Source organism: Somniosus microcephalus, chromosome 28 (assembly GCF_052327205.1).
Source record: "Somniosus microcephalus isolate GS21.2 chromosome 28, FLI_Smic_1.0, whole genome shotgun sequence".
In the NCBI taxonomy this organism is placed as follows: Eukaryota; Metazoa; Chordata; class Chondrichthyes; order Squaliformes; family Somniosidae; genus Somniosus; species Somniosus microcephalus.
Genome location: NC_141014.1, coordinates 21,552,306 through 21,575,953, shown reverse-complemented (window position 1 = coordinate 21,575,953; position 23,648 = coordinate 21,552,306). Strand labels below are relative to the sequence as shown.

Sequence of the window (23,648 nt, the reverse complement as noted above, 5' to 3'; positions counted from 1 at the left end):
GGTGTTCAGAAGGCGAGAGAGGGACAGAGGGAAATGTCCCGACTCCAGAAAAGCATGCAGAATCTGCTCCTGCTGCAGTCGATGGGAGTCAATGTCGGGGAGGAACTCCAAGAGGTGAAGGGCCAGCAAGCCTCGCTCTATGCCTCAGAGTCCTCCAAGATCATCTTCCGCTCCAGAGTCCGCTCCGTGGAGCAGGACGAGACGTGCTCGCGTTTCTTCTTCCAAAAGGTACACAGAGGGAGCTCTGTGATCCACAGCCTGAAGGAGGAAGACGGCTCTGTGACGTCCTCGCAGCCTGACATGCGAAGGATCAGCAAATCCTTTTATGCCGGGCTGTACGACGCGAAGCCCACAGACAGCGCGGCCTCCCAGTCTTTCCTGTCGTCTATCTCGGAGGTGCTAGACGACAGCAAGCGGGAGAGTCTGGATCACCCGCTAACTCTGGACGAGCTGACAAAGGCCGTCCAGTCCTTCGAGACGAGTAAAACTCCCGGAAGCGACGGCCTACCGGTCGAGTTGTATTCGGCTCTGTGGGACTGGATGGGCCCAGACCTGCTGGAAGTGTACGGGGGTATGCTTCTGGCTGGCAGCATGTCAGAATCGATGAGGAAAGGCATCATCACCCTCATCTACAAGCAGAAAGGGGAGAGGGAAGAAATCAGAAACTGGCGGCCCATTTCGCTGCTTAATGTGGACTACAAGATTCTGTCCAAGGTCATCGCCAACAGGGTCAAGTCTGCTCTGGAGCTGGTGATCCACCCGGATCAGACCTGTGCCGTACCCGGCAGGAAGATCTCTGATAGCCTCGCGCTACTCAGGGATACGATCGCCTACGTGCGGGACAGGGGGGTGCACACCTGCTTAATCAGCTTGGACCAGGAGAAGGCTTTCGACAGAATATCGCACACGTACATGATGGACGTGCTCTCCAAAATGGGGTTTGGGGAGGGAATCTGCAATTGGATCCAACTGCTCTACACAGACATCAGTAGCGCAGTCCTAATCAACGGGTGGGAATCAGAAAGCTTCCCGATCAAATCTGGAGTCAGGCAGGGCTGTCCTCTCTCCTCCGTCTTGTTCGTGTGTTGTATCGAACCCTTTGCCCAATCCATCAGAAGGGATTCGAGCATTGGAGGGGTGACGATCCCAGGCAGCGGAGGCACTCAGGTTAAGACCTCCCTGTACATGGATGACGTCGCCGTCTTTTGCTCGGATCCGCTGTCGGTCCGCAGACTGCTGAGCATCTGCGACCAATTTGAACTGGCCTCGGGAGCGAAAGTAAATCGCAGCAAAAGCGAGGCCATGTTCTTTGGGAACTGGGCCGACCGATCCTTTGTCCCCTTCACCGTCAGGTCAGATTACCTGAAGGTGCTGGGAATATGGTTCGGAGCGGCTGGGGCATGCACAAAAAACTGGGAGGAGCGTATCTCCAAGGCACGCCAGAAACTGGGAATGTGGGAGCAGCGCTCCCTGTCGATCGTGGGAAAGAACCTGGTCATCAGGTGCGAAGTGCTGTCAGTGCTGCTGTACGTGGCGCAGGTGTGGCCCATACCCCGACCCTGCGCCGCCGCAGTCACCCGAGCCGTCTTCCACTTTATCTGGAGATCGAAAATGGACCGTGTCCGGAGGGACACGATGTACAAATCTCCAGAGAAAGGGGGAAAGAACGTACCAAACGTCGCCCTCATCCTGATGGCCACCTTTGTGTGCGGCTGCATCAAACTGTGCACGGACCCTCAGTACGCAAACACCAAGTGTCACTACGTGCTGAGGTTCTACCTGACCCCGGTGTTGCGAAGGATGGGTCTGGCGACGCTGCCGCGGAACGCTCCATCCAGTTGGACCGTGCCAGACCACCTGTCCTTCGTGGAAAAGTTTTTCACGGCAAACACCTTTGACCACAAAGCTGTCAAGCAGTGGTCAGCACGAAACGTCCTCGAGACCCTACGGGAAAAGGAGATGGTAGATCCTCTCGGATGGTTCCCTGAGCAGACTGTCAAAGTCATTTGGCAGAATGCCTCATCGCCAGAACTCACAAACAAGCACCAAGACGTAGCTTGGCTGGTGGTGAGAAGGGCCCTCCCCGTCAGATCCTTCATGCACTCCCGACGTCTCTGCTCCACCGCACGCTGTCCGCGAGGAGGCTGCGCATGGGACGAGACCGTCATCCATCTCCTTCTGGAATGTGCCTTTGCACAGAAGGTCTGGAAAGAGATGCAGTGGTCTTTGTCGAGGTTCATCCCGAGAAGCTCGGTAACACAGGACTCTGTGCTCTACGGACTGTTCCCAGGGACGCACACCGAGACAAACATCAACTGCTGCTGGAAGATCATCAACTCGGTGAAAGACGCCCTTTGGTCTGCCCGAAACTTGTTGGTCTTCCAGAGCAAGGAAATGTCCACGACCGAGTGTTGCAGATTGGCACATTCCAAGGTCCGGGAGTACGTGCTGAGGGACGCACTAAAGGTTGGTGCCGTCGCCGCCAAGGCACGATGGGGAATGGCCACAGTTTAAGGCCCTCCCGCCAGTGTACACTGAGGGGCTGGAACCAGTGGAAACCCCCCCCTCGGGCCGCATGATGTACAAGTGTGTTAATTGTAAAGCACTTGTAATCTGTGAATGTAAATAGAGTACCATGTACTGCATTCATGTGCATTATTAAGCCATATATAATACGGTTGGTGGATTGTAATGAAATGTATTTTGAGAAATGTTGGAATGCATCTCGGCCCCCCTTGGGCTGTATGACTGATAAAACATGTAATGAAAATGTACCTGTTTGTGTAAAGAGAGTACCATGTACTGCTTTCATCTGTAATATGATTTGTGGAGTGTATATTGTTATATATTGAAACATGCTTTGATATATGTAATGATAAATGTAATGTAATTTGTAAATTGAGTGCCATGTGCTGAAGTTAATTTGCACTGTACCAGATGTGGACTGCATTGTCATGTACATGAACAAAGATTTTTATGAATAAAGCATATATATTGAAATAAAAAAAAAAAAAAAAAAAAAAAATCTGTTCTTATCAGTTTAATATCTGATACGTCCCCTATCTGGGGACCAAATATTAAATTGATTTTTGGAACAGGGAGATGGAACAGGGGCTTGCTCCGTCCACTCCACGCATCGACCTGGTATTGCAGTGCTTCCGGGAGCGGTGCAGCTTCCCCTCTTTGGGGTGGGAAGTCGCAAAAGTCAAAAGCAGAAAAAGTTTTCGCACCACTTTCAGCCGTGCTGTCTTTCCTTTGTAGAGCCGCTCGGGCTCGCCCTTGTCGTGCCGCCGCCTTACTTTTCACCCGCTCGCTGGCCGGCCGCGCCGCAGGCTAAGCAGCCGCCTTCGGGGGTGTTTTTCGCTCTGCGTTTGCATGTCAAAATTGTGTTTTTCTTTCTTATTTGCATATGGGGACGTGCCCTGGATTTCAGGGCGGGGCCTCGCCACCTTTCCCGCTCTGCAGCTGACCTGGACCGTGCTGCACCCTGTTGGATTTCTGAGCCACTGCGCCCGCCCCCGTTGGAAAAGGAGGGGGGAGGGGACACCGCAAGCCCCGCCGGCGCGCTCCTGCGCGCCGCCCGGTTGGTTAATTGCTCGCAAAATGCAAATGCTTTCATGGCGTCATCTCCGCCGAAGGGAAGGGGGTGCCATACGGGCACGGCTTTTCGTCTGGCTTGCAAGTAAGTAAGCCCTGGCCGAAATTGCTCTCTTGCTGCAGGCCCGCCGTCGCACCTGCGCTCGGCCGACCGCGGCCAGATTGACGGAGAAGACAGAGGCCGAGGGACACTTGCGCGTCGGCGGAAGTTTACAGGCTATCGCTTCTCGGCCTTTTGGCTAAGATCAAGTGTAGTATCTGTTCTTAGGGAAGGGCCACAGTTTAAGGCCCTCCCGCCAGTGTACACTGAGGGGCTGAAACCAGTGGAAAAACCCCCCCTCGGGCCGCATGACGTACAAGTGTGTTAATTGTAAAGCACTTGTAATCTGTGAATGTAAATAGAGTACCATGTACTGCATTCATGTGTATTATTAAGCCATATATAATACGGTTGGTGGATTGTAATGTAATGTATTTTGAGAAATGTTGGAATGCATCTCGGCCCCCCTTGGGCTGTATGACTGATAAAACATGTAATGAAAATGTACCTGTTTGTGTAAAGAGAGTACCATGTACTGCTTTCATCTGTAATATGATTTGTGGAGTGTATATTGTTATATATTGAAACATGCTTTGATATATGTAATGATAAATGTAATGTAATTTGTAAATTGAGTGCCATGTGCTGAAGTTAATTTGCACTGTACCAGATGTGGACTGCATTGTCATGTACATGAACAAAGATTTTTATGAATAAAGCATATATATTGAAATAAAAAAAAAAAAAAATCTGTTCTTATCAGTTTAATATCTGATACGTCCCCTATCTGGGGACCAAATATTAAATTGATTTTTGGAACAGGGAGATGGAACAGGGGCTTGCTCCGTCCACTCCACGCATCGACCTGGTATTGCAGTGCTTCCGGGAGCGGTGCAGCTTCCCCTCTTTGGGGTGGGAAGTCGCAAAAGTCAAAAGCAGAAAAAGTTTTCGCACCACTTTCAGCCGTGCTGTCTTTCCTTTGTAGAGCCGCTCGGGCTCGCCCTTGTCGTGCCGCCGCCTTACTTTTCACCCGCTCGCTGGCCGGCCGCGCCGCAGGCTAAGCAGCCGCCTTCGGGGGTGTTTTTCGCTCTGCGTTTGCATGTCAAAATTGTGTTTTTCTTTCTTATTTGCATATGGGGACGTGCCCTGGATTTCAGGGCGGGGCCTCGCCACCTTTCCCGCTCTGCAGCTGACCTGGACCGTGCTGCACCCTGTTGGATTTCTGAGCCACTGCGCCCGCCCCCGTTGGAAAAGGAGGGGGGAGGGGACACCGCAAGCCCCGCCGGCGCGCTCCTGCGCGCCGCCCGGTTGGTTAATTGCTCGCAAAATGCAAATGCTTTCATGGCGTCATCTCCGCCGAAGGGAAGGGGGTGCCATACGGGCACGGCTTTTCGTCTGGCTTGCAAGTAAGTAAGCCCTGGCCGAAATTGCTCTCTTGCTGCAGGCCCGCCGTCGCACCTGCGCTCGGCCGACCGCGGCCAGATTGACGGAGAAGACAGAGGCCGAGGGACACTTGCGCGTCGGCGGGAGTTTACAGGCTATCGCTTCTCGGCCTTTTGGCTAAGATCAAGTGTAGTATCTGTTCTTATCAGTTTAATATCTGATACGTCCCCTATCTGGGGACCAAATATTAAATTGATTTTTGGAACAGGGAGATGGAACAGGGGCTTGCTCCGTCCACTCCACGCATCGACCTGGTATTGCAGTGCTTCCGGGAGCGGTGCAGCTTCCCCTCTTTGGGGTGGGAAGTCGCAAAAGTCAAAAGCAGAAAAAGTTTTCGCACCACTTTCAGCCGTGCTGTCTTTCCTTTGTAGAGCCGCTCGGGCTCGCCCTTGTCGTGCCGCCGCCTTACTTTTCACCCGCTCGCTGGCCGGCCGCGCCGCAGGCTAAGCAGCCGCCTTCGGGGGTGTTTTTCGCTCTGCGTTTGCATGTCAAAATTGTGTTTTTCTTTCTTATTTGCATATGGGGACGTGCCCTGGATTTCAGGGCGGGGCCTCGCCACCTTTCCCGCTCTGCAGCTGACCTGGACCGTGCTGCACCCTGTTGGATTTCTGAGCCACTGCGCCCGCCCCCGTTGGAAAAGGAGGGGGGAGGGGACACCGCAAGCCCCGCCGGCGCGCTCCTGCGCGCCGCCCGGTTGGTTAATTGCTCGCAAAATGCAAATGCTTTCATGGCGTCATCTCCGCCGAAGGGAAGGGGGTGCCATACGGGCACGGCTTTTCGTCTGGCTTGCAAGTAAGTAAGCCCTGGCCGAAATTGCTCTCTTGCTGCAGGCCCGCCGTCGCACCTGCGCTCGGCCGACCGCGGCCAGATTGACGGAGAAGACAGAGGCCGAGGGACACTTGCGCGTCGGCGGGAGTTTACAGGCTATCGCTTCTCGGCCTTTTGGCTAAGATCAAGTGTAGTATCTGTTCTTATCAGTTTAATATCTGATACGTCCCCTATCTGGGGACCAAATATTAAATTGATTTTTGGAACAGGGAGATGGAACAGGGGCTTGCTCCGTCCACTCCACGCATCGACCTGGTATTGCAGTGCTTCCGGGAGCGGTGCAGCTTCCCCTCTTTGGGGTGGGAAGTCGCAAAAGTCAAAAGCAGAAAAAGTTTTCGCACCACTTTCAGCCGTGCTGTCTTTCCTTTGTAGAGCCGCTCGGGCTCGCCCTTGTCGTGCCGCCGCCTTACTTTTCACCCGCTCGCTGGCCGGCCGCGCCGCAGGCTAAGCAGCCGCCTTCGGGGGTGTTTTTCGCTCTGCGTTTGCATGTCAAAATTGTGTTTTTCTTTCTTATTTGCATATGGGGACGTGCCCTGGATTTCAGGGCGGGGCCTCGCCACCTTTCCCGCTCTGCAGCTGACCTGGACCGTGCTGCACCCTGTTGGATTTCTGAGCCACTGCGCCCGCCCCCGTTGGAAAAGGAGGGGGGAGGGGACACCGCAAGCCCCGCCGGCGCGCTCCTGCGCGCCGCCCGGTTGGTTAATTGCTCGCAAAATGCAAATGCTTTCATGGCGTCATCTCCGCCGAAGGGAAGGGGGTGCCATACGGGCACGGCTTTTCGTCTGGCTTGCAAGTAAGTAAGCCCTGGCCGAAATTGCTCTCTTGCTGCAGGCCCGCCGTCGCACCTGCGCTCGGCCGACCGCGGCCAGATTGACGGAGAAGACAGAGGCCGAGGGACACTTGCGCGTCGGCGGGAGTTTACAGGCTATCGCTTCTCGGCCTTTTGGCTAAGATCAAGTGTAGTATCTGTTCTTATCAGTTTAATATCTGATACGTCCCCTATCTGGGGACCAAATATTAAATTGATTTTTGGAACAGGGAGATGGAACAGGGGCTTGCTCCGTCCACTCCACGCATCGACCTGGTATTGCAGTGCTTCCGGGAGCGGTGCAGCTTCCCCTCTTTGGGGTGGGAAGTCGCAAAAGTCAAAAGCAGAAAAAGTTTTCGCACCACTTTCAGCCGTGCTGTCTTTCCTTTGTAGAGCCGCTCGGGCTCGCCCTTGTCGTGCCGCCGCCTTACTTTTCACCCGCTCGCTGGCCGGCCGCGCCGCAGGCTAAGCAGCCGCCTTCGGGGGTGTTTTTCGCTCTGCGTTTGCATGTCAAAATTGTGTTTTTCTTTCTTATTTGCATATGGGGACGTGCCCTGGATTTCAGGGCGGGGCCTCGCCACCTTTCCCGCTCTGCAGCTGACCTGGACCGTGCTGCACCCTGTTGGATTTCTGAGCCACTGCGCCCGCCCCCGTTGGAAAAGGAGGGGGGAGGGGACACCGCAAGCCCCGCCGGCGCGCTCCTGCGCGCCGCCCGGTTGGTTAATTGCTCGCAAAATGCAAATGCTTTCATGGCGTCATCTCCGCCGAAGGGAAGGGGGTGCCATACGGGCACGGCTTTTCGTCTGGCTTGCAAGTAAGTAAGCCCTGGCCGAAATTGCTCTCTTGCTGCAGGCCCGCCGTCGCACCTGCGCTCGGCCGACCGCGGCCAGATTGACGGAGAAGACAGAGGCCGAGGGACACTTGCGCGTCGGCGGGAGTTTACAGGCTATCGCTTCTCGGCCTTTTGGCTAAGATCAAGTGTAGTATCTGTTCTTATCAGTTTAATATCTGATACGTCCCCTATCTGGGGACCAAATATTAAATTGATTTTTGGAACAGGGAGATGGAACAGGGGCTTGCTCCGTCCACTCCACGCATCGACCTGGTATTGCAGTGCTTCCGGGAGCGGTGCAGCTTCCCCTCTTTGGGGTGGGAAGTCGCAAAAGTCAAAAGCAGAAAAAGTTTTCGCACCACTTTCAGCCGTGCTGTCTTTCCTTTGTAGAGCCGCTCGGGCTCGCCCTTGTCGTGCCGCCGCCTTACTTTTCACCCGCTCGCTGGCCGGCCGCGCCGCAGGCTAAGCAGCCGCCTTCGGGGGTGTTTTTCGCTCTGCGTTTGCATGTCAAAATTGTGTTTTTCTTTCTTATTTGCATATGGGGACGTGCCCTGGATTTCAGGGCGGGGCCTCGCCACCTTTCCCGCTCTGCAGCTGACCTGGACCGTGCTGCACCCTGTTGGATTTCTGAGCCACTGCGCCCGCCCCCGTTGGAAAAGGAGGGGGGAGGGGACACCGCAAGCCCCGCCGGCGCGCTCCTGCGCGCCGCCCGGTTGGTTAATTGCTCGCAAAATGCAAATGCTTTCATGGCGTCATCTCCGCCGAAGGGAAGGGGGTGCCATACGGGCACGGCTTTTCGTCTGGCTTGCAAGTAAGTAAGCCCTGGCCGAAATTGCTCTCTTGCTGCAGGCCCGCCGTCGCACCTGCGCTCGGCCGACCGCGGCCAGATTGACGGAGAAGACAGAGGCCGAGGGACACTTGCGCGTCGGCGGGAGTTTACAGGCTATCGCTTCTCGGCCTTTTGGCTAAGATCAAGTGTAGTATCTGTTTGATTCTGATGCTAATTGACCTTGTGTCGCGATACTGGTGTTTCTGGTTTGGCTGCATTTTCATGCTGGCTTCGGCCTTGATCCAATCAGAGCAGAGCGATCTGCATAGATGGCGACTGAGGGAGCAGTGAGCGAGGAAACCCGAGAAAGGAGCTATCGGGAGCAGAAACCGAGGCCGCCGGCGGAGGAGCGATTGCGGGAGCCCGGAGTGGAGAGCGACCTGCAGCGCGAGGTGGCGGCCGACCATGCAGCGAGGTCGAGAGCCTGCAGCGGAGAACGATCGGCAGGCGAGAGGGCGGCCAACGAAGGAGCGAGCTCGGGAGGCCGGGGCGGAGAGCGATTGGCAGGCATGACGTCGGCCAATGAGGAAGCGAGCCCAGGACTCCAGGGCGGAGAGCGATTGGCAGGCGAGACGAGGGCCAAGCAAGCAGCAAGCTTGGCAGCCCGGGGCAGAGAGCGATTGGCAGGCGCGACGGCGGCCAATGGAACAGCGAGCTCGAGAGCCTGGAGTGACGGGCGACCTGCAAGCGAGATTGCAGCAAACCGAGGAGCGAGACAGGGAGTCCGGAACACTGTCCGAGTCACAGTGAAGAAGGTGGAGGGACAATCGCCCATCGACCGCTCCCTTTTTGTGAAGAGGATCTTGACCGGATGCTGCGGATTCCAAGTTGCGGATATCTTCGCTCTGCAGGATTTCCCCAGCAGTGGACATTTTGATGTGACGTTCAGGAACGTCGCGGCATGCCTGAAATTTCTGCAGACAGTTAAGGAAAAGGGGAGTGAAACGCTGCTTTCAGTTATGACTGCCGAGCCTCTATTCACTCTCCCAACACAAAGAAACCGGGTGGTCACTGTACACATGTACAACCCGCACATCCCTGTGGTCGATGTGCTGACGTTCCTCGGCAGATACGTCGACAGTGTCGGGAACAGGGTTGACGTAAATGACCTGTTTGGGATCTGGACCAGCAAACGCCAGATCAAAGTAACCCTGAAAGTGGATGCCAAAGGAGCCATCCAGCACCTCCCCTCCAGCTTCGCCATCGGTGGAAGCCGGGGCTACATGGTGTACGCGGGACAACCCAGGGTGTGTCGAACCTGCGGGAGATCCGGGCACGTGGCGGCGACCTGCACTGTCACCATCTGTCGCAACTGCAAGCAGGAAGGCCACCAGACGAAGGATTGCAAGGAGAGCAAGTGCTGCAACTTGTGCGGGGAGACAGGCCATCTCTACAAGGCCTGCCCAAGGCGCAGCAGCAGCAGCTATGCGCAGGCAATTAAAGGACCTGTCAAAAAGGCCGCCTCAAAGGAGACCAGCACCGCTCCCACCGCAGAGGCCCTCACTGGAAACGACCAAACCCAGGCAACCAGCACTCAGCCTCCTCCCCAACAGCCAGAGACCATGGAAGAGGAGGCAGCTGGAGAACAACAACTGGGAGAATGGCAGGAGGTCAAACGAAAGAACAAGAAAAAAAGCCTCCCCCAAAGAGAGAGGCCGCCAACGTCCAGGCCTGTGGAAAAAAGGCGGCACCCGCCCCAAACGGGCAACACCAGCAGCTGCTCATCTGATGAGGAAGGGCAAGAAAAGAACAGTCACCAACAACAAAAAAAGTGGCTGAGCGAAAAGAAACAAACAGGAGTGATCACCGTGCCCCAGAACACCGGTAGCAACGAAGGGCACAACGCAGCCCAGCTCCAGACCGCCGGGAGCGGCCAAGTTCCCGACGCTCCCCAGCTCCAGACCGCCGGGAGTGGCCAAGTGCCCGACGCTCCCCAGCTCCAGACCGCCGGGAGCGGCCAAGTGCCCGACGCTCCCCAGCTCCAGACCGCCGGGAGCGGCCAAGAGCCCGACGCTCCCCAGCTACAGACTGCCGGGAGCGGCCAAGTGCCCGACGTCCCCCAGCTCCAGACCGCCGGGGGCGGCCAAGTGCCCGACGCTCCCCAGCTCCAGACAACCGGGAGCAGCGGAGCGTCCACCATACCCCAGCTCCGGGAAACCGGGAGCAATGAAGCGACCGATGCACACCTGCTCCGGGAAACCGGGAGCCACGACACCACAGGAGACAGGCTGAGGGAAGAACCATCCACGAATGAGGAAGAAGACTTCTTCTCACCGCCGTCATCCCCCTGCCGGTACAGCAACCCCTCAAGAGACCAGGGCGAGTTCCTCAGCCCAGGGCAAGTACAGTTTTTCTCTAACACTGTGTGTATGCAGGTCCAGCCCCAAGGGATGGAAACAGCATAAAGGACTGCTTATTAAAATGGGACTTGAACTCTATTTAAAATGGCTTTAAAAATTGCAAGCATAAACGTGCGTAGCATCAAAAGCACGACGCGATGTGTTTCCACCTTGGGGTACCTTGCCAAGGTCAAGGCCGACCTACTGTTCCTGCAGGAGTGCGGCCTACCGCACTTCAGCAACTACAGGCAGTGGTCGCGATGGTGGCCCCACGGCCAATCGATCTGGTCAGGAGGCAACGATTGCCGTGCCTCCGGCCTGGGTATTCTGCTGCGGGGAGGTGACTTCACCATCACCGAAGTTAAGGAGGTGGTGGGTGGCCGCCTCCTCGTAGCAGACGTACTGTACAAGAACGCCCCGCTCAGGCTGATCAATGTGTACGCCCCGGCTCTCAAGAACGAGCGGCTGGCCGTCTTCCAGCAGCTACCGCTGCTGCTGGCGACGTCCAGGCCGGTTATTCTGGGCGGTGACTTCAACTGCATCATCGATGCGGCTGGGCGATCCGGCAGAGCCGACAGCAAACTGGACGCCACGTCCAGACTCCTGATGGAAGCGGTAAAAGACGCCAAGCTGCACGACATCTTCAGCAACCCTGCAGATGGAGCGCCGCGCAGATACACCTGGTCCAGGCCAGACGGGTCTGTCCGTTCCAGGATAGACTTCCTGTTTGTGTCCCAAGCTCTCTCGGTCAGATCCACCGACGTCAAGCCGGTGTTCTTCTCTGACCACTGCCTCTTACTAGTCGACTGTCACCCACAGGAAGACCAGAAAGTAGGCAGAGGGATATGGAAGCTGAACGTGAAACTGTTGACCCCAGAAAACATTGAGGAACTCAAAAGGGATTACAAAGGTTGGAGAACCGTGAAACCCCTCTTTGATTCCCCGGCGCACTGGTGGGAAACGATCAAGACGAACATCAAGAGGTTCTTCATCCTCAAAGGTGTTCAGAAGGCGAGAGAGGGACAGAGGGAAATGTCCCGACTCCAGAAAAGCATGCAGAATCTGCTCCTGCTGCAGTCGATGGGAGTCAATGTCGGGGAGGAACTCCAAGAGGTGAAGGGCCAGCAAGCCTCGCTCTATGCCTCAGAGTCCTCCAAGATCATCTTCCGCTCCAGAGTCCGCTCCGTGGAGCAGGACGAGACGTGCTCGCGTTTCTTCTTCCAAAAGGTACACAGAGGGAGCTCTGTGATCCACAGCCTGAAGGAGGAAGACGGCTCTGTGACGTCCTCGCAGCCTGACATGCGAAGGATCAGCAAATCCTTTTATGCCGGGCTGTACGACGCGAAGCCCACAGACAGCGCGGCCTCCCAGTCTTTCCTGTCGTCTATCTCGGAGGTGCTAGACGACAGCAAGCGGGAGAGTCTGGATCACCCGCTAACTCTGGACGAGCTGACAAAGGCCGTCCGGTCCTTCGAGACGAGTAAAACTCCCGGAAGCGACGGCCTACCGGTCGAGTTGTATTCGGCTCTGTGGGACTGGATGGGCCCAGACCTGCTGGAAGTGTACGGGGGTATGCTTCTGGCTGGCAGCATGTCAGAATCGATGAGGAAAGGCATCATCACCCTCATCTACAAGCAGAAGGGGGAGAGGGAAGAAATCAGAAACTGGCGGCCCATTTCGCTGCTAAATGTGGACTACAAGATTCTGTCCAAGGTCATCGCCAACAGGGTCAAGTCTGCTCTGGAGCTGGTGATCCACCCGGATCAGACCTGTGCCGTACCCGGCAGGAAGATCTCTGATAGCCTCGCGCTACTCAGGGATACGATCGCCTACGTGCGGGACAGGGGGGTGCACACCTGCTTAATCAGCTTGGACCAGGAGAAGGCTTTCGACAGAATATCGCACACGTACATGATGGACGTGCTCTCCAAAATGGGGTTTGGGGAGGGAATCTGCAATTGGATCCAACTGCTCTACACAGACATCAGTAGCGCAGTCCTAATCAACGGGTGGGAATCAGAAAGCTTCCCGGTCAAATCTGGAGTCAGGCAGGGCTGTCCTCTCTCCTCCGTCTTGTTCGTGTGTTGTATCGAACCCTTTGCCCAATCCATCAGAAGGGATTCGAGCATTGGAGGGGTGACGATCCCAGGCAGCGGAGGCACTCAGGTTAAGACCTCCCTGTACATGGATGACGTCGCCGTCTTTTGCTCGGATCCGCTGTCGGTCCGCAGACTGCTGAGCATCTGCGACCAATTTGAACTGGCCTCGGGAGCGAAAGTAAATCGCAGCAAAAGCGAGGCCATGTTCTTTGGGAACTGGGCCGACCGATCCTTTGTCCCCTTCACCGTCAGGTCAGATTACCTGAAGGTGCTGGGAATATGGTTCGGAGCGGCTGGGGCATGCACAAAAAACTGGGAGGAGCGTATCTCCAAGGCACGCCAGAAACTGGGAATGTGGGAGCAGCGCTCCCTGTCGATCGTGGGAAAGAACCTGGTCATCAGGTGCGAAGTGCTGTCAGTGCTGCTGTACGTGGCGCAGGTGTGGCCCATACCCCGACCCTGCGCCGCCGCAGTCACCCGAGCCGTCTTCCACTTTATCTGGAGATCGAAAATGGACCGTGTCCGGAGGGACACGATGTACAAATCTCCAGAGAAAGGGGGAAAGAACGTACCAAACGTCGCCCTCATCCTGATGGCCACCTTTGTGTGCGGCTGCATCAAACTGTGCACAGACCCTCGGTACGCAAACACCAAGTGTCACTACGTGCTGAGGTTCTACCTGACCCCGGTGTTGCGAAGGATGGGTCTGGCGACGCTGCCGCGGAACGCTCCATCCAGTTGGACCGTGCCAAACCACCTGTCCTTCGTGGAAAAGTTTTTCACGGCAAACACCTTTGACCACAAAGCTGTCAAGCAGTGGTCAGCACGAAACGTCCTCGAGACCCTACGGGAAAAGGAGATGGTAGATCCTCTCGGATGGTTCCCTGAGCAGACTGTCGAAGTCATTTGGCAGAATGCCTCATCGCCAGAACTCACAAACAAGCACCAAGACGTAGCTTGGCTGGTGGTGAGAAGGGCCCTCCCCGTCAGATCCTTCATGCACTCCCGACGTCTCTGCTCCACCGCACGCTGTCCGCGAGGAGGCTGCGCTAGGGACGAGACCGTCATCCATCTCCTTCTGGAATGTGCCTTTGCACAGAAGGTCTGGAAAGAGATGCAGTGGTCTTTGTCGAGGTTCATCCCGAGCAGCTCGGTAACACAGGACTCTGTGCTCTACGGACTGTTCCCAGGGACGCACACCGAGACAAACATCAACTGCTGCTGGAAGATCATCAACTCGGTGAAAGACGCCCTTTGGTCTGCCCGAAACTTGCTGATCTTCCAGAGCAAGGAGATGTCCACGACCGAGTGTTGCAGATTGGCACATTCCAAGGTCCGGGAGTACGTGCTGAGGGACGCACTAAAGGTTGGTGCCGCCGCCGCCAAGGCACGATGGGGAAGGGCCACAGTTTAAGGCCCTCCCGCCAGTGTACACTGAGGGGCTGAAACCAGTGGAAAAACCCCCCCTCGGGCCGCATGACGTACAAGTGTGTTAATTGTAAAGCACTTGTAATCTGTGAATGTAAATAGAGTACCATGTACTGCATTCATGTGTATTATTAAGCCATATATAATACGGTTGGTGGATTGTAATGTAATGTATTTTGAGAAATGTTGGAATGCATCTCGGCCCCCCTTGGGCTGTATGACTGATAAAACATGTAATGAAAATGTACCTGTTTGTGTAAAGAGAGTACCATGTACTGCTTTCATCTGTAATATGATTTGTGGAGTGTATATTGTTATATATTGAAACATGCTTTGATATATGTAATGATAAATGTAATGTAATTTGTAAATTGAGTGCCATGTGCTGAAGTTAATTTGCACTGTACCAGATGTGGACTGCATTGTCATGTACATGAACAAAGATTTTTATGAATAAAGCATATATATTGAAATAAAAAAAAAAAATCTGTTCTTATCAGTTTAATATCTGATACGTCCCCTATCTGGGGACCAAATATTAAATTGATTTTTGGAACAGGGAGATGGAACAGGGGCTTGCTCCGTCCACTCCACGCATCGACCTGGTATTGCAGTGCTTCCGGGAGCGGTGCAGCTTCCCCTCTTTGGGGTGGGAAGTCGCAAAAGTCAAAAGCAGAAAAAGTTTTCGCACCACTTTCAGCCGTGCTGTCTTTCCTTTGTAGAGCCGCTCGGGCTCGCCCTTGTCGTGCCGCCGCCTTACTTTTCACCCGCTCGCTGGCCGGCCGCGCCGCAGGCTAAGCAGCCGCCTTCGGGGGTGTTTTTCGCTCTGCGTTTGCATGTCAAAATTGTGTTTTTCTTTCTTATTTGCATATGGGGACGTGCCCTGGATTTCAGGGCGGGGCCTCGCCACCTTTCCCGCTCTGCAGCTGACCTGGACCGTGCTGCACCCTGTTGGATTTCTGAGCCACTGCGCCCGCCCCCGTTGGAAAAGGAGGGGGGAGGGGACACCGCAAGCCCCGCCGGCGCGCTCCTGCGCGCCGCCCGGTTGGTTAATTGCTCGCAAAATGCAAATGCTTTCATGGCGTCATCTCCGCCGAAGGGAAGGGGGTGCCATACGGGCACGGCTTTTCGTCTGGCTTGCAAGTAAGTAAGCCCTGGCCGAAATTGCTCTCTTGCTGCAGGCCCGCCGTCGCACCTGCGCTCGGCCGACCGCGGCCAGATTGACGGAGAAGACAGAGGCCGAGGGACACTTGCGCGTCGGCGGGAGTTTACAGGCTATCGCTTCTCGGCCTTTTGGCTAAGATCAAGTGTAGTATCTGTTCTTATCAGTTTAATATCTGATACGTCCCCTATCTGGGGACCAAATATTAAATTGATTTTTGGAACAGGGAGATGGAACAGGGGCTTGCTCCGTCCACTCCACGCATCGACCTGGTATTGCAGTGCTTCCGGGAGCGGTGCAGCTTCCCCTCTTTGGGGTGGGAAGTCGCAAAAGTCAAAAGCAGAAAAAGTTTTCGCACCACTTTCAGCCGTGCTGTCTTTCCTTTGTAGAGCCGCTCGGGCTCGCCCTTGTCGTGCCGCCGCCTTACTTTTCACCCGCTCGCTGGCCGGCCGCGCCGCAGGCTAAGCAGCCGCCTTCGGGGGTGTTTTTCGCTCTGCGTTTGCATGTCAAAATTGTGTTTTTCTTTCTTATTTGCATATGGGGACGTGCCCTGGATTTCAGGGCGGGGCCTCGCCACCTTTCCCGCTCTGCAGCTGACCTGGACCGTGCTGCACCCTGTTGGATTTCTGAGCCACTGCGCCCGCCCCCGTTGGAAAAGGAGGGGGGAGGGGACACCGCAAGCCCCGCCGGCGCGCTCCTGCGCGCCGCCCGGTTGGTTAATTGCTCGCAAAATGCAAATGCTTTCATGGCGTCATCTCCGCCGAAGGGAAGGGGGTGCCATACGGGCACGGCTTTTCGTCTGGCTTGCAAGTAAGTAAGCCCTGGCCGAAATTGCTCTCTTGCTGCAGGCCCGCCGTCGCACCTGCGCTCGGCCGACCGCGGCCAGATTGACGGAGAAGACAGAGGCCGAGGGACACTTGCGCGTCGGCGGGAGTTTACAGGCTATCGCTTCTCGGCCTTTTGGCTAAGATCAAGTGTAGTATCTGTTCTTATCAGTTTAATATCTGATACGTCCCCTATCTGGGGACCAAATATTAAATTGATTTTTGGAACAGGGAGATGGAACAGGGGCTTGCTCACTCCACGCATCGACCTGGTATTGCAGTGCTTCCGGGAGCGGTGCAGCTTCCCCTCTTTGGGGTGGGAAGTCGCAAAAGTCAAAAGCAGAAAAAGTTTTCGCACCACTTTCAGCCGTGCTGTCTTTCCTTTGTAGAGCCGCTCGGGCTCGCCCTTGTCGTGCCGCCGCCTTACTTTTCACCCGCTCGCTGGCCGGCCGCGCCGCAGGCTAAGCAGCCGCCTTCGGGGGTGTTTTTCGCTCTGCGTTTGCATGTCAAAATTGTGTTTTTCTTTCTTATTTGCATATGGGGACGTGCCCTGGATTTCAGGGCGGGGCCTCGCCACCTTTCCCGCTCTGCAGCTGACCTGGACCGTGCTGCACCCTGTTGGATTTCTGAGCCACTGCGCCCGCCCCCGTTGGAAAAGGAGGGGGGAGGGGACACCGCAAGCCCCGCCGGCGCGCTCCTGCGCGCCGCCCGGTTGGTTAATTGCTCGCAAAATGCAAATGCTTTCATGGCGTCATCTCCGCCGAAGGGAAGGGGGTGCCATACGGGCACGGCTTTTCGTCTGGCTTGCAAGTAAGTAAGCCCTGGCCGAAATTGCTCTCTTGCTGCAGGCCCGCCGTCGCACCTGCGCTCGGCCGACCGCGGCCAGATTGACGGAGAAGACAGAGGCCGAGGGACACTTGCGCGTCGGCGGGAGTTTACAGGCTATCGCTTCTCGGCCTTTTGGCTAAGATCAAGTGTAGTATCTGTTCTTATCAGTTTAATATCTGATACGTCCCCTATCTGGGGACCAAATATTAAATTGATTTTTGGAACAGGGAGATGGAACAGGGGCTTGCTCCGTCCACTCCACGCATCGACCTGGTATTGCAGTGCTTCCGGGAGCGGTGCAGCTTCCCCTCTTTGGGGTGGGAAGTCGCAAAAGTCAAAAGCAGAAAAAGTTTTCGCACCACTTTCAGCCGTGCTGTCTTTCCTTTGTAGAGCCGCTCGGGCTCGCCCTTGTCGTGCCGCCGCCTTACTTTTCACCCGCTCGCTGGCCGGCCGCGCCGCAGGCTAAGCAGCCGCCTTCGGGGGTGTTTTTCGCTCTGCGTTTGCATGTCAAAATTGTGTTTTTCTTTCTTATTTGCATATGGGGACGTGCCCTGGATTTCAGGGCGGGGCCTCGCCACCTTTCCCGCTCTGCAGCTGACCTGGACCGTGCTGCACCCTGTTGGATTTCTGAGCCACTGCGCCCGCCCCCGTTGGAAAAGGAGGGGGGAGGGGACACCGCAAGCCCCGCCGGCGCGCTCCTGCGCGCCGCCCGGTTGGTTAATTGCTCGCAAAATGCAAATGCTTTCATGGCGTCATCTCCGCCGAAGGGAAGGGGGTGCCATACGGGCACGGCTTTTCGTCTGGCTTGCAAGTAAGTAAGCCCTGGCCGAAATTGCTCTCTTGCTGCAGGCCCGCCGTCGCACCTGCGCTCGGCCGACCGCGGCCAGATTGACGGAGAAGACAGAGGCCGAGGGACACTTGCGCGTCGGCGGGAGTTTACAGGCTATCGCTTCTCGGCCTTTTGGCTAAGATCAAGTGTAGTATCTGTTCTTATCAGGTTCTACCTGACCCCGGTGTTGCGAAGGATGGGTCTGGCGACGCTGCCGCGGAACGCTCCATCCAGTTGGACCGTGCCAGACCACCTGTCCTTCGTGGAAAAGTTTTTCACGGCAAACACCTTTGACCACAAAGCTGTCAAGCAGTGGTCAGCACGAAACGTCCTCGAGACCCTACGGGAAAAGGAGATGGTAGATCCTCTCGGATGGTTCCCTGAGCAGACTGTCGAAGTCATTTGGCAGAATGCCTCATCGCCAGAACTCACAAACAAGCACCAAGACGTAGCTTGGCTGGTGGTGAGAAGGGCCCTCCCCGTCAGATCCTTCATGCACTCCCGACGTCTCTGCTCCACCGCACGCTGTCCGCGAGGAGGCTGCGCTTGGGACGAGACCGTCATCCATCTCCTTCTGGAATGTGCCTTTGCACAGAAGGTCTGGAAAGAGATGCAGTGGTCTTTGTCGAGGTTCATCCCGAGCAGCTCGGTAACACAGGACTCTGTGCTCTACGGACTGTTCCCAGGGACGCACACCGAGACAAACATCAACTGCTGCTGGAAGATCATCAACTCGGTGAAAGACGCCCTTTGGTCTGCCCGAAACTTGCTGATCTTCCAGAGCAAGGAGATGTCCACGACCGAGTGTTGCAGATTGGCACATTCCAAGGTCCGGGAGTACGTGCTGAGGGACGCACTAAAGGTTGGTGCCGCCGCCGCCAAGGCACGATGGGGAAGGGCCACAGTTTAAGGCCCTCCCGCCAGTGTACACTGAGGGGCTGAAACCAGTGGAAAAACCCCCCCTCGGGCCGCATGACGTACAAGTGTGTTAATTGTAAAGCACTTGTAATCTGTGAATGTAAATAGAGTACTGTACTGCATTCATGTGCATTATTAAGCCATATATAATACGGTTGGTGGATTGTAATGTAATGTATTTTGAGAAATGTTGGAATGCATCTCGGCCCCCCTTGGGCTGTATGATTGATAAAACATGTAATGAAAATGTACCTGTTTGTGTAAAGAGAGTACCATGTACTGCTTTCATCTGTAATATGATTTGTGGAGTGTATATTGTTATATATTGAAACATGCTTTGATATATGTAATGATAAATGTAATGTAATTTGTAAATTGAGTGCCATGTGCTGAAGTTAATTTGCACTGTACCAGATGTGGACTGCATTGTCATGTACATGAACAAAGATTTTTATGAATAAAGCATATATATTGAAATAAAAAAAAATCTGTTCTTATCAGTTTAATATCTGATACGTCCCCTATCTGGGGACCAAATATTAAATTGATTTTTGGAACAGGGAGATGGAACAGGGGCTTGCTCCGTCCACTCCACGCATCGACCTGGTATTGCAGTGCTTCCGGGAGCGGTGCAGCTTCCCCTCTTTGGGGTGGGAAGTCGCAAAAGTCAAAAGCAGAAAAAGTTTTCGCACCACTTTCAGCCGTGCTGTCTTTCCTTTGTAGAGCCGCTCGGGCTCGCCCTTGTCGTGCCGCCGCCTTACTTTTCACCCGCTCGCTGGCCGGCCGCGCCGCAGGCTAAGCAGCCGCCTTCGGGGGTGTTTTTCGCTCTGCGTTTGCATGTCAAAATTGTGTTTTTCTTTCTTATTTGCATATGGGGACGTGCCCTGGATTTCAGGGCGGGGCCTCGCCACCTTTCCCGCTCTGCAGCTGACCTGGACCGTGCTGCACCCTGTTGGATTTCTGAGCCACTGCGCCCGCCCCCGTTGGAAAAGGAGGGGGGAGGGGACACCGCAAGCCCCGCCGGCGCGCTCCTGCGCGCCGCCCGGTTGGTTAATTGCTCGCAAAATGCAAATGCTTTCATGGCGTCACCTCCGCCGAAGGGAAGGGGGTGCCATACGGGCACGGCTTTTCGTCTGGCTTGCAAGTAAGTAAGCCCTGGCCGAAATTGCTCTCTTGCTGCAGGCCCGCCGTCGCACCTGCGCTCGGCCGACCGCGGCCAGATTGACGGAGAAGACAGAGGCCGAGGGACACTTGCGCGTCGGCGGGAGTTTACAGGCTATCGCTTCTCGGCCTTTTGGCTAAGATCAAGTGTAGTATCTGTTCTTATCAGTTTAATATCTGATACGTCCCCTATCTGGGGACCAAATATTAAATTGATTTTTGGAACAGGGAGATGGAACAGGGGCTTGCTCCGTCCACTCCACGCATCGACCTGGTATTGCAGTGCTTCCGGGAGCGGTGCAGCTTCCCCTCTTTGGGGTGGGAAGTCGCAAAAGTCAAAAGCAGAAAAAGTTTTCGCACCACTTTCAGCCGTGCTGTCTTTCCTTTGTAGAGCCGCTCGGGCTCGCCCTTGTCGTGCCGCCGCCTTACTTTTCACCCGCTCGCTGGCCGGCCGCGCCGCAGGCTAAGCAGCCGCCTTCGGGGGTGTTTTTCGCTCTGCGTTTGCATGTCAAAATTGTGTTTTTCTTTCTTATTTGCATATGGGGACGTGCCCTGGATTTCAGGGCGGGGCCTCGCCACCTTTCCCGCTCTGCAGCTGACCTGGACCGTGCTGCACCCTGTTGGATTTCTGAGCCACTGCGCCCGCCCCCGTTGGAAAAGGAGGGGGGAGGGGACACCGCAAGCCCCGCCGGCGCGCTCCTGCGCGCCGCCCGGTTGGTTAATTGCTCGCAAAATGCAAATGCTTTCATGGCGTCACCTCCGCCGAAGGGAAGGGGGTGCCATACGGGCACGGCTTTTCGTCTGGCTTGCAAGTAAGTAAGCCCTGGCCGAAATTGCTCTCTTGCTGCAGGCCCGCCGTCGCACCTGCGCTCGGCCGACCGCGGCCAGATTGACGGAGAAGACAGAGGCCGAGGGACACTTGCGCGTCGGCGGGAGTTTACAGGCTATCGCTTCTCGGCCTTTTGGCTAAGATCAAGTGTAGTATCTGTTCTTATCAGTATCTGCTTGATTCTGATGCTAATTGACCTTGTGTCGCGATACTGGTGTTTCTGGTTTGGCTGCATTTTCATGCTGGCTTCGGCCTTGATCCAATCAGAGCAGAGCGATCTGCATAGATGGAGACTGACGGAGCAGAGAGCGAGGAAACCCGAGAAAGGAGCTATCGGGAGCAGAAACCGAGGCCGCCGGAGGAGGAGCGATTGCGGGAGCCCGGAGTGGAGAGCGACCTGCAGCGCGAGGTGGCGGCCGACCATGCAGCGAGGTCGAGAGCCTGCAGCGGAGAGCGATCGGCAGGCGAGAGGGCGGCCAACGAAGGAGCGAGCTCGGGAGGCCGGGGCGGAGAGCGATTGGCAGGCATGACGTCGGCCAATGAGGAAGCGAGCCCGGGACTCCAGGGCGGAGAGCGATTGGCAGGCGAGACGAGGGCCAAGCAAGCAGCAAGCTTGGCAGCCCGGGGCAGAGAGCGATTGGCAGGCGCGACGGCGGCCAATGGAACAGCGAGCTCGAGAGCCTGGAGTGACGGGCGACCTGCAAGCGAGATTGCAGCAAACCGAGGAGCGAGACAGGGAGTCCGGAACACTGTCCGAGTCACAGTGAAGAAGGTGGAGGGACAATCGCCCATCGACCGCTCCCTTTTTGTGAAGAGGATCTTGACCGGATGCTGCGGATTCCAAGTTGCGGATATCTTCGCTCTGCAGGATTTCCCCAGCAGTGGACATTTTGATGTGACGTTCAGGAACGTCGCGGCATGCCTGAAATTTCTGCAGGCAGTTAAGGAAAAGGGGAGTGAAACGCTGCTTTCAGTTATGACTGCCGAGCCTCTATTCACTCTCCCAACACAAAGAAACCGGGTGGTCACTGTACACATGTACAACCCGCACATCCCTGTGGTCGATGTGCTGACGTTCCTCGGCAGATACGTCGACAGTGTCGGGAACAGCGTTGACGTAAATGACCTGTTTGGGATCTGGACCAGCAAACGCCAGATCAAAGTAACCCTGAAAGTGGATGCCAAAGGAGCCATCCAGCACCTCCCCTCCAGCTTCGCCATCGGTGGAAGCCGGGGCTACATGGTGTACGCGGGACAACCCAGGGTGTGTCGAACCTGCGGGAGATCCGGGCACGTGGCGGCGACCTGCACTGTCACCATCTGTCGCAACTGCAAGCAGGAAGGCCACCAGACGAAGGATTGCAAGGAGAGCAAGTGCTGCAACTTGTGCGGGGAGACAGGCCATCTCTACAAGGCCTGCCCAAGGCGCAGCAGCAGCTATGCGCAGGCAATTAAAGGACCTGTCAACAAGGCCGCCTCAAAGGAGACCAGCACTGCTCCCACCGCAGAGGCCCTCACTGGAAACGACCAAACCCAGGCAACCAGCACTCAGCCTCCTCCCCAACAGCCAGAGACCATGGAAGAGGAGGCAGCTGGAGAACAACAACTGGGAGAATGGCAGGAGGTCAAACGAAAGAACAAAAAAAAAAGCCTCCCCCAAAGAGAGAGGCTGCCAAAGTCCAGGCCTGTGGAAAAAAGGCGGCACGCGCCCCAAACGGGCAACACCAGCAGCTGCTCATCTGATGAGGAAGGGCAAGAAAAGAACAGTCACCAACAACAAAAAAAGTGGCTGAGCGAAAAGAAACAAACAGGAGTGATCACCGTGCCCCAGGACACCGGTAGCAACGAAGGGCACAACGCAGCCCAGCTCCAGACCGCCGGGAGCGGCCAAGTTCCCGACGCTCCCCAGCTCCAGACCGCCGGGAGTGGCCAAGTGCCCGACGCTCCCCAGCTCCAGACCGCCGGGAGCGGCCAAGTGCCCGACGCTCCCCAGCTCCAGACCGCCGGGAGCGGCCAAGAGCCCGACGCCCCCCAGCTACAGACCGCCGGGAGCGGCCAAGTGCCCGACGTCCCCCAGCTCCAGACCGCCGGGGGCGGCCAAGTGCCCGACGCTCCCCAGCTCCAGACAACCGGGAGCAGCGGAGCGTCCACCATACCCCAGCTCCGGGAAACCGGGAGCAATGAAGCGACCGATGCACACCTGCTCCGGGAAACCGGGAGCCACGACACCACAGGCGACAGGCTGAGGGAAGAACCACCCACGAATGAGGAAGTCTTCTTCTCACCGCCGTCATCCCCCTGCCGGTACAGCAACCCCTCAAGAGACCAGGGCGAGTTCCTCAGCCCAGGGCAAGTACAGTTTTTCTCTGACACTGTGTGTATGCAGGTCCAGCCCCAAGGGATGGAAACAGCATAAAGGACTGCTTATTAAAATGGGACTTGAACTCTATTTAAAATTTAAAATGGGTTTAAAAATTGCAAGCATAAACGTGCGTAGCATCAAAAGCACGACGCGATGTGTTTCCACCTTGGGGTACCTTGCCAAGGTCAAGGCCGACCTACTGTTCCTGCAGGAGTGCGGCCTACCGCACTTCAGCAACTACAGGCAGTGGTCGCGATGGTGGCCCCACGGCCAATCGATCTGGTCAGGAGGCAACGATTGCCGTGCCTCCGGCCTGGGTATTCTGCTGCGGGGAGGTGACTTCACCATCACCGAAGTTAAGGAGGTGGTGGGTGGCCGCCTCCTCGCAGCAGACGTACTGTACAAGAATGCCCCGCTCAGGCTGATCAATGTGTACGCCCCGGCTCTCAAGAACGAGCGGCTGGCCGTCTTCCAGCAGCTACCGCTGCTGCT

The 23,648-nt window shown here is 56.0% G+C and overlaps 2 protein-coding genes, 9 non-coding genes and 8 pseudogenes across 11 annotated transcripts; all 19 read left to right on the top strand.

The window, feature by feature from the left end:
• The first annotated feature begins 1,242 nt into the window (after positions 1 to 1,242).
• Positions 1,243 to 2,452, top strand: LOC147099254 (uncharacterized; annotated as a pseudogene).
• Positions 2,453 to 2,966: 514 nt separating this feature from the next.
• LOC147099253 (U2 spliceosomal RNA) lies at positions 2,967 to 3,178 on the top strand (annotated as a pseudogene).
• A 638-nt stretch (positions 3,179 to 3,816) lies between these two features.
• On the top strand, positions 3,817 to 3,935 carry LOC147099252 (U2 spliceosomal RNA; annotated as a pseudogene).
• A 401-nt stretch (positions 3,936 to 4,336) lies between these two features.
• On the top strand, positions 4,337 to 4,539 carry LOC147099251 (U2 spliceosomal RNA; annotated as a pseudogene).
• Positions 4,540 to 5,177: 638 nt separating this feature from the next.
• LOC147099250 (U2 spliceosomal RNA) lies at positions 5,178 to 5,368 on the top strand. Its single transcript, XR_015073982.1, has one exon. It is a non-coding gene; the product is annotated as a U2 spliceosomal RNA (small nuclear RNA).
• A 638-nt stretch (positions 5,369 to 6,006) lies between these two features.
• LOC147099249 (U2 spliceosomal RNA) lies at positions 6,007 to 6,197 on the top strand. Its single transcript, XR_015073981.1, has one exon. It is a non-coding gene; the product is annotated as a U2 spliceosomal RNA (small nuclear RNA).
• Positions 6,198 to 6,835: 638 nt separating this feature from the next.
• On the top strand, positions 6,836 to 7,026 carry LOC147099248 (U2 spliceosomal RNA). The gene has a single exon (XR_015073980.1). It is a non-coding gene; the product is annotated as a U2 spliceosomal RNA (small nuclear RNA).
• Positions 7,027 to 7,664: 638 nt separating this feature from the next.
• On the top strand, positions 7,665 to 7,855 carry LOC147099247 (U2 spliceosomal RNA). Its single transcript, XR_015073979.1, has one exon. It is a non-coding gene; the product is annotated as a U2 spliceosomal RNA (small nuclear RNA).
• A 638-nt stretch (positions 7,856 to 8,493) lies between these two features.
• LOC147099246 (U2 spliceosomal RNA) lies at positions 8,494 to 8,628 on the top strand (annotated as a pseudogene).
• A 4,272-nt stretch (positions 8,629 to 12,900) lies between these two features.
• Positions 12,901 to 14,229, top strand: LOC147099245 (uncharacterized). The gene has a single exon (XM_085969295.1). The coding sequence runs from the start codon at positions 12,901 to 12,903 to the stop codon at positions 14,227 to 14,229; it is 1,329 nt and encodes a 442-aa protein (XP_085825421.1).
• A 453-nt stretch (positions 14,230 to 14,682) lies between these two features.
• On the top strand, positions 14,683 to 14,882 carry LOC147099244 (U2 spliceosomal RNA). Its single transcript, XR_015074109.1, has one exon. It is a non-coding gene; the product is annotated as a U2 spliceosomal RNA (small nuclear RNA).
• A 638-nt stretch (positions 14,883 to 15,520) lies between these two features.
• On the top strand, positions 15,521 to 15,711 carry LOC147099243 (U2 spliceosomal RNA). The gene has a single exon (XR_015073978.1). It is a non-coding gene; the product is annotated as a U2 spliceosomal RNA (small nuclear RNA).
• A 638-nt stretch (positions 15,712 to 16,349) lies between these two features.
• LOC147099242 (U2 spliceosomal RNA) lies at positions 16,350 to 16,535 on the top strand. Its single transcript, XR_015074094.1, has one exon. It is a non-coding gene; the product is annotated as a U2 spliceosomal RNA (small nuclear RNA).
• Positions 16,536 to 17,173: 638 nt separating this feature from the next.
• LOC147099241 (U2 spliceosomal RNA) lies at positions 17,174 to 17,364 on the top strand. The gene has a single exon (XR_015073977.1). It is a non-coding gene; the product is annotated as a U2 spliceosomal RNA (small nuclear RNA).
• A 638-nt stretch (positions 17,365 to 18,002) lies between these two features.
• Positions 18,003 to 18,113, top strand: LOC147099240 (U2 spliceosomal RNA; annotated as a pseudogene).
• Positions 18,083 to 18,796, top strand: LOC147099239 (uncharacterized). The gene has a single exon (XM_085969294.1). It carries the CDS (start codon positions 18,083 to 18,085, stop codon positions 18,794 to 18,796), a length of 714 nt encoding a protein of 237 aa, XP_085825420.1.
• Positions 18,797 to 19,263: 467 nt separating this feature from the next.
• On the top strand, positions 19,264 to 19,444 carry LOC147099238 (U2 spliceosomal RNA; annotated as a pseudogene).
• Positions 19,445 to 20,082: 638 nt separating this feature from the next.
• On the top strand, positions 20,083 to 20,273 carry LOC147099237 (U2 spliceosomal RNA). Its single transcript, XR_015073976.1, has one exon. It is a non-coding gene; the product is annotated as a U2 spliceosomal RNA (small nuclear RNA).
• A 638-nt stretch (positions 20,274 to 20,911) lies between these two features.
• Positions 20,912 to 21,058, top strand: LOC147099236 (U2 spliceosomal RNA; annotated as a pseudogene).
• Positions 21,059 to 23,648: the final 2,590 nt, after the last annotated feature.